General features: G+C 33.2%; 1 protein-coding gene across 1 annotated transcript in view; it reads right to left on the reverse strand.

Moving 5' to 3' along the window:
* Nucleotides 1–4,899: 4,899 nt before the first annotated feature.
* The window catches only part of LOC18041005 (putative tRNA pseudouridine synthase), a 5,998-nt gene continuing 1,801 nt past the window's right edge, over nucleotides 4,900–9,096 (reverse strand). Inside the window, exons 5-8 of the mRNA XM_024183012.1 lie at nucleotides 9,045–9,096; nucleotides 8,455–8,599; nucleotides 5,909–6,379; nucleotides 4,900–5,796 (exon numbers count right to left, since the gene is read on the reverse strand). Of these exons, the coding sequence (XP_024038780.1) occupies nucleotides 5,368–5,796; nucleotides 5,909–6,379; nucleotides 8,455–8,599; nucleotides 9,045–9,096 (1,097 nt within the window). The 3' untranslated portion in view covers nucleotides 4,900–5,367. The remainder of the gene's footprint in view (nucleotides 5,797–5,908; nucleotides 6,380–8,454; nucleotides 8,600–9,044) is intronic.

A 9,096-nucleotide genomic window follows, 5' to 3' on the forward strand; every position in this document is an offset into this window, starting at 1 on the left:
TCCTCCTCATCATAATTTTCCATTCTACACAAACACATGCAATAACATTAATCAGCCTTTTTTTTCCCCAATCCAACAATCCCAACTCGCTTACCTCCCAGCTGAAATTGGCAATCACCAATCATAAACTTCAATTTCAAAAGCAGTAATACACATCAGCACCTCATTCATAATATTAATCATAACCTTTACATCTTGTTTTCTCATAGTCAAGAAAAGAGGAAAAATAGAAAAACGAAAAGAAACATAGCAAAAATTTAAAAGCAAAAGGTAGCATCCATGAGATCCCAATCATAACTAGTACATTATGAATTCCAAAAGAGGATAATTGATTATGCATATATTTTCTCATCACAGTCCTGTTCGGCAAACAAAAATAGATAGATTGGATTCCCTTCCAATTTGATATATTGATGCTTTGATATGATACCATTTAACTCAGTTTTCATTTTTCAAATTACATAAGATTTAATAATAGTCGTAGTTATTCACTTATTCTTTTCAAAAAAACCAAAATTTACAAGTTTTTGCGAAAGGGAAAAAAAAAATAGATCTCCTGCTAAAAGATACTAATATTCAGTTGACGCTATCGAAGCTTGTACCAACGTCCTGAAGCTTGTACCAAGTGTATACCAAGAAGCATACCCAATTTAGTTGTTTTTAATGCATAAGAAGCAGTATTAATAACTTTCTAGTCAAACCTAGTACGAATTCAAAACCACATTCGTTTTCCAACACTTGCTCCCACCAAGTCAAACCCAGTACGAATTCATGTCTAATTACCTTTTCACGCCAGCAGTAGCTCAAGTTCTCTGCAAAAACAGCTCAAGCTCAAGTAGCTCAATCTACCAGCAGCAGCTCACAACAGCAGTCAGATGGCAGCAGGGGAGCACCGTGACGGCAACAACAGTTGATAGTAGGTGACAGCGGTAGGTGACAGTGGCAGCGGGGACGAGAGTCGGCGATGAGCAGCGGTAGCAAATCAGATTCGTGAAGGATGAGCAGCAGCAGCAGCAGCGGGGACGAGATTCCAGCGGTGAAGGGGCTGCGGCTTTGGTTTTCGGCTGAAGAGTGAAGTCTGTGAAGATCAGAAGATGAGAAGAATCAAGAATGTGTTAAATTAGGGATTGTGTAAAATTCAATTTGCGTTCGGTACTTCAGTTTTTTCCTGTGGTCGGTTCAGTTTTTTGGTTTAAAAAAAAAAAGGGAAAATCGAACCGACTGATTTTACTATTTATGTTAAATTATTATTTTGATTTTTTGGATGTAAAAAAACTCTAAAAAAACCAAACAAACGGTTCGGTTTGATTTTTTATTAATCAGCTTTTTTTGCCCACCCCTAAATAGATGGATGGTGAGCAAAGTCCAAGTGAATATTCAACCCATATATTTTTTTAAAATAAAAAATATTATTTGAACATTAATAAAATAATAAAATAACATAAACAACAACACTGTAGTATCATTTTGTATGTTATAATATTACTGTTACATGAAAAATATTCATATTTTTATTTTTATGTTATTTTATTATGGTGATCTTCCTAAATTTAAATTTTATTAATTAATAAAATAAAACTTCCTTTTGAGCACATTTCTCTTTTACATTTTCACGAGGAAAAAAAAAGTTCAACAATTTCTATCCGACCGCATCCCATGACGTGTAAGAATTTGAACCAAAAATGTGGTTTAAAAAAATAATGTGACACGGCACTATGATTATTTTCTAACCTTCCATTCTAGCTACATCGATTTTGTGGGACTTTTCTTGAGCCCACACAACAAATGAACGGCGGAGAATTGTTAATGCTACTACTATCGTTAAACCTCAATATTTATTGGAGGCTTTGCTGTAAAATTATGAATTTTTTAGTGTCTTATGTAGCTATATCTACCCCTTTATAAACTTTTCAAGATTCTCCCTTAATCAGATTGTGTATTGAGTAAAAATTCTAAGTCTTACGTAGTAGTTAATTAAAAAAAATCAAATCTTACTTATATATTATCATTAAAAAATACATAATAAAAAATTATTAAAAATTTAGCAGAGCACAAATGCCGAGAGAATTGTATTCTTTTATAAACAACAATTGTTTGTTGATTTATTATTAATTGATCATAAAAGAAAAGAAAAGAAAAGAAAGACGGGAAGGAGTACGATGATGCCACATAGACATACTACCGAATTAATAATAGTTGATTAACAAAATTATTACCTTAAATGGAATTTATTTTAGCAGCTTAATTAATGCCTTGTTAGGAACGATAGATGAAAAATTAAATTCGGTCAACACAGACGCGCGTCCTTGATACATATGCTAATAAGCTTTTGTCATCCTAAATTTTGAACTTTTTTTAATTTTTTTATTAAAAAAAGAGAATCCTATTATTGTTTTAATTTATAATATATTATTTTTCAAAAAAAAAAAAAACAAACAAGCTTAAAAGATTAAAGAAATGAACAAGTAGATAGTGTCATATTGAGGCCACATTCAAAAATTGCATGAGCGATTCTCTACCACATAGATAAAAAAAAAATAGTAGCTTACAATTAATTAATTGTACCTTTAATCTGGACATTGAACCTTTCAAGAGGGTATATTGATTGTTGATGGGTCCATTAAATGAATGAGTTCCATGTTGCATCTCTATCTGGGATTGCTAGCTATCTAGGTGAAGGTTACCAAATTAATTTTTGATCGTCTTCCATACGTAGCAAATAGATTTTGATGGCTAATTAATTGTGGGTCCCCTAAATGGGGTTGAAGTTGGGAAATAAGAATACGCTTGAGATTGAGGTTGGACAGCTGTACAATATCAAAATCTTTGGTAAACACTAACTGATGTATCTTATAAGTTATATTGATATGATTTTTTATTTGTATAATGAAAAATCTATTATATCTTTAATAATTTTATCAAAATTATTATTTAAAAATTATATTTACTACATATTATTAATTTTTATTTGATAATTATAGTTTTTTTTTTCACAGCAAGTGTAACTTGAAAGTTACACCACTTTAATCACAAACGAGACCTAAATTAAGGTAATCTATGAATACATTTACTGTATATAATAACAACTTTGTTTAACATTAACTATACGATATATAATTTTTTAAGACTTTAATAAAATCTAAGATCTTAAATTAGATAAGTACTCCATATATATATATATATATATATATATGAGTCTTGCTTCCGCAGTAGTGATCTAGGCATTCTCAAATGTTTGCCATCTTGTGTCCAGGATCGCAACAAAACACGTGACATCTTTTCCATCCAGGAATAATGGTTGTAATCCTATCCCATGCCTTACGTCGAATGGTTTGACTTCAATTGGCCTTGTGTACTTGTGGTTGTAGAAGCCTTCTCCACTTGTTGAACTGGTCTTATTTATAGCCGTAGACTCTTTTGTTTCCCTTGGATTTCTCTATCAACAGTGCTCCCCAATAATGGTCACTAGCATCTGTTTGTAAGATGAGCTGTCCATTGTCAGGTATCTTCAATGGCGGAAGTGACTGACACTTTTGTTTTAGTTCCATCACACCTTCTATCTTATGGCCTGCGCTTGGCAATAGGCCAATTCAAGCTTGAGCTTGGTCAAGATCTAGCCTAACACTGACTCACACACACACACACACACACACACACACACACACACACACACACACATACATGGGCTACTTCTATCTTATCAGAGCGCTCACTAATACCTTCTATCTTATGGCCTGCGCTTGGCAATAGGCCAATTCAAGCTTGAGCTTGGTCAAGATCTAGCCTAACACTGACTAAAATGAAGCACCTTGTTCTTTAAAAAGCTCGACCCTTCAAACTAAGGGTCATGTTTGGGAGCTGATGATAATTTTTTTTTACATTTTTTTAATGTTTAGATTCTTTTTTAGAATAAGACTCTAATGCTTCATTTTTCTTATTAATAATTTTGTATTATTATTGTTCCATTTTTACAATAAATTTGGTTGCAAAGAATTTAATAAATTATTTTTTATTTAGCTTTGACAACAATACTACATGCAACAATATAATCAAATTAACAAATTAAATAAATTAAATATAAAATACTAAATTAATACATAATAGAGGTAACTGTTAGTAGATTTTGAGTTGTGATCACACGTGTCGTGAAAGTATTTTAAGTGTTTCATTCTTCTAATTTTAAAAGTTAATTTAAATGTAATCAGAGTGTAATCGATTGACCCGAATGTAATCAAACTTGATCCTTAAGCCTTGACTCAACTCTTGACCCCTTAAATTCAGATTAATTGAGCTAAGGACTGGGGTCAATTCTTTTTGCCAACCTACCATAACCTATAAATAAACATTTCAAAATTGATTTTCATCAGGACAGTGAAGTAGCGTGGACAAATTTTATTTACCAAAAATAATTTCAGCTTTTTACTTGAGCATTTTCATTTAATTTTTGTGTCTAATGCACTCATTTAACGCAATTTTATTGATGAAAAATGAAATCTTTGTCCTAACGGTTTGTAATTTATTCAAAGTCTATGGGGCACAAATAAAAAATTTTACCATAAGGCAAATAAAAAATTCACTTGAAATTATAAAAACAATGTTGTTAAAAAAATTATACTCGGTGTAGACACCATAATACAATTACACCATCGAACTACTAATGAAGAATAGTTACACCTTGTGTCTGTAAATGCAACAACAATTAATAAGATTAAAAAATAGGAACACATGCTCGATTTGCACATTTCAATATAATTAATTCTCTCCCTAACTGGAACTCACTTATGAAGGATAATCTCGATAAATTTTTAATCATAAATATCAGTAGAATTCTAATTATAAAATATCAACGTATAAAAATTAAAAGGAAAAAAAAAACTCCCTTTCGAACGTTTTCTCGGCCTCCAGATTCTGTTAGATTTTCTGCCCTTAATTAATTAGAACTTAAGAAATAATAATAACTGTACAAATGCCATCAAGCTTATTAAGATTACAACAACATTCTTAACTAACCATCAATCATCAGCTAAACCCATATTGCATGAATCACACGAAGCACAGGTAGCAAAAATGGCACTGTTGTGGCAACTCCAAGTCGAATTAGCAGATGTACCGTGCTGTCAATTATCAATGACTAAATGAAAGAAGAAGTTAGCTCACCAAATTTTGCCCCAGTCTGCGAGCAACAAGTGAGGGAGCAACTTATTACACGAAATAGGGGTTTCGCCTAATTCAACAATAGTCAGAACATAGAGCTGTAAACTGCTATTCAATTCATTTTTTGCATGTGTTGGTCAAAGAAGAAAAATCAGAGGTAATCAAACAAAATAAAAGCCAATTGAGGGAGCAACTTACCAGTTTTTCATTGAGTTATACAGTTATGGCTGATTCAACAATGGTTTTACCTTCAAACCTTTTTTCCTTCCACAACTGCCAAGCGTTTCGGACTTCATCCAGCTGCTCATTTGGAATGCTTGTGAACTTCTCCAAATTCTCAATCCATTCCGTCCATGGAGATTTTGTTGCATCCAAGAATTTTGAAACTTCAGGAAGCATCACAGATGTGTAGAACTCATCAACCATCTTCAGGATTTCCTCTGATTCAACCATTGTCTGCATTTCCGGTCTGGTCACACCAGGCCTTGTTCTCACAGAAAAACTGTTTGCCCTCAAAAACAAAACTTCAGATGGAGCCAAGGGTAGGACAATGCGAGAGTGCTTTGCCAGAGATAATGTCAGAATATCTCTTGGGAGTAACTTGCGCTTCACTGCCACAGCAGTCCCAACCATTTTGCGGATCTGGTGAGCACTTATACATCAGCATTAAGGTCAGAGATTAATGGTCAAACGAATAGTTAAAAGTACAGACTATGAAATCATATTTACTAAAGCAATTCTTGAATAAGCTTGCCTGATGCAACATGAAGGATTCTCCCGATATGGAAATTTCAACATAACCAAATCCAAGTGATTTCTCCAGCTTCCCACAAGAACAGCTAAAAATCTTTCGGAAGTGGGATGCACTTAGTTTATCTGCCTCATCAGTTTCATACAACCATCTTGCACGAATGACTGAACTCGAGTTTTGATCTTTCAAACCATTAGCATGCTGATTGCAGCAGTCTTCTTGGTGCACTCCAGACACCATAGAATTTTGATTTGCTTTCTCATCATCTGATGAAATTTCTCCTCCAATCCCTAAATCTTCTTCTCCATCACTTTCTTCAACCTTAGAAAACCCATCTTCTTCTCCCTCACTTTCTTCAACCCTAGAGAACACTGCATCCTTCGATGCTTTTGCTCTTTTTGACACACATCCAGTCTTATGGGGTTTTCTCCTGTACTTGGATCGTTCTGTATAATTATGGAAAGGATGTTCTCCCTATTCAAAGGGTTAACCCCAAACAAAAAAAAAAGAAAAAAGAACAAGCCAGCTTCAGCTGCATGAAACCGATTGTAAAGTTACCACCCAACCCAAAAGCTTTAACAGTGAACCAACTAAAAACATAGCTTTTCATAATTAAAATTTCTATGCTAGGAAGAATTGAATATAAGACAACTTTGCTAACTTAGCTTTAATACCATGTAGAACAAGCTTAGAGTTGAAATGCTTATGCTTCTAAACACAAAAGCAACAAAGAACATGCATAAGTTAGTGAAAGCCAGCATCCTAACAGGGCTTTTAAAGATGGAAATGTGAGAAATCTACTGAATCAACAACAAATACGACACTTATGTTTGGAGCACAAAAGTTATTGTTTATCTCAAAAACTGTGAATAACCAAATGTCCGAATCACGTCAGAAAATCTGAACCTGAAATACCTGCTACAACCACCATTGAAATTCTGTCAACGATATAAAGAAAGATTCCAGAGCGAATTTTGATTCGACGTAATTGGATAATGCTAGGCCTACTGGGATCTTATACGAATCAGTTATGGTAGTCTAAAGTGACTGGCCAAAAAGGTCTTGACTGTTTAGTTCCATGAGCCATTGTTGTCTCTGGTTAACATTTTCGAGAAATCTGTTTCCGCTGTATTAAAACTATATGTAGGCATGAAAGTTATTCTTTGAGCCATGAATGAAACAATTAAAAAAAAGTTCAGCTTTCTAAACTATGTGACTGTAAGATGCAAATCATGCAACGTGTGATGCCAACGGATAAATTAAGACTCTATTTGCGGTTGTGGTTTGGCAGCAAAGCTGCTTTTGATGCAAAGCAGATTTTACCCCACACTCCCACAGCTGTTGATGAAACACCTAAATTAGCCTTAATAATTTATAAAAATAATTACTTTTTATTTATTTTATTATTATTTCTACTTATTATAGAAATAAATTATTAAACACTAAACCCAAAAGCAACAGCTATCACTAGCGTCCACCACAGACCATTGCCACCCACTGGTTGTACATATCCCTTGAAGTTACTGTTGGTACCGTTGAAATCATCATCTCATTTACAAAACGGTATAAACATCATAAGCGATTGATAATCATTCACCGGCAAATGGCGATATAAGCGTTGGTCACCATATAAAGCCACCTTTAACCACAACAATATGTACTACACTGCCCCTACAGATTTAAAAAGTAGATGCTGCTTAGTAGAAGGTGTTGCTTTCTCACTCGCTGTCATCAAACTGCAGCATGATTGGTTGTTTGACTTTGTATCCCCATTTCTCAGCAAACGAGTCCTCAAAGATTGATAATATTCATATCATTGTGGTAAGAGAGAGATAAGGTTCCAACAGTACCAACAATGACTTCAGCAAACATCTGTAACCAACAGCAAGTGGCGAAAACGGCGTCCCACTATGGTCAGTGTTAAAATTTTATTTTTTAGTAATTAATTTAAATTAATTATCTATTTTATAAAAATCAAAATATTAATGCTGAATATTAAAATTAAAGAAGAATATTGTGCATTGTACAAATTATGATATTTAATAAATAATATGAATATTGTGCATAACATAAATTTTTTGATATATAATAAATATAATAATATAAATTGTTTTTGAAGTTGCAAAATTTACCAACTTCAAAAGCTGTGTTTACCAAACACCTATCGACACAACTTGTGCTTTCTTTTCATAGCACCATGAACCTGAATGGAACCTAAGTGACTAAGTGTGATGCCTAAATCATCATCCTTTATATACAACTTATTTGACAACATCCTCTATACCTTAATTAGTAGCCACATTCAGTCCTGAATTCTTTTCAAATCTTCCATTCTACACGTATTCCTACTCATAAATCTCTAACCAATCACAGAAAAAGAAAAAATTGTAATTTTGTCCCACATCAATATGCTCCTATAGCATAGGCTGAGATTCATGATGCCATTTCAAATCTTCAAGAAAGCAACTTAGTCAAGTAGCAGCCAGAAATAATTTAAAAAATTAGAGACGATGAGCAGAAAAAATGAGTAGAAGACTATAATGCCACACCTCGAATTCATTTAATATAGCATTAAAGTCTGATATATGACTATCGATTTCAGCTGCTGTAAGCTGACTATTGATTCCAATGACCTCAGCAGGAAGAAGGTATGAATATTTCCGGAGATTACACTCCCTTCTAGGATCAAAGCTCCTAAAAGGAGATACCACAAAATTGAATATTAGTAACAACAGCTTAGACCAGTGAAATTAGTATTCATAAAAAAATCAGTAGACTTATCAGAAGTCTTTGTTCAGAGAAAAAATGCATAGATGGGTTAAGATCTAAGACCAATCAAAACAACATCGTCCTTTGTCTAACAAACTATTAAAACGTTTTGGATCATTGGAGTTTTCTTTATGGTCTTTTGTTGCATGGGAAAAACTTTTTGTAAGCTTAGAATCATGAAAAAGGAAAATTGTCAATCTGGAACTTATAAAAGGTCAATAATGAAGATAACTAATAACTGAGAAAAAAAAAAAACAAGGGAATAAGGAAGTTTCATGCACATAATTATAACTACATAATCAGAGAAGAAGAAGAAAAGAATTCATTCGGTTTGGAAATCATAAGTAAAACAACAAACTCAAGGTCTCACCTCTGTGAAGGTAAAATGCTGAAAACTTTGATATTTCTTGGAAGATGAGCAT

This window comes from Citrus clementina, unplaced genomic scaffold (assembly GCF_000493195.1).
Source record: "Citrus clementina cultivar Clemenules unplaced genomic scaffold, Citrus_clementina_v1.0 scaffold_5, whole genome shotgun sequence".
NCBI lineage: Eukaryota > Viridiplantae > Streptophyta > Magnoliopsida > Sapindales > Rutaceae > Citrus > Citrus x clementina.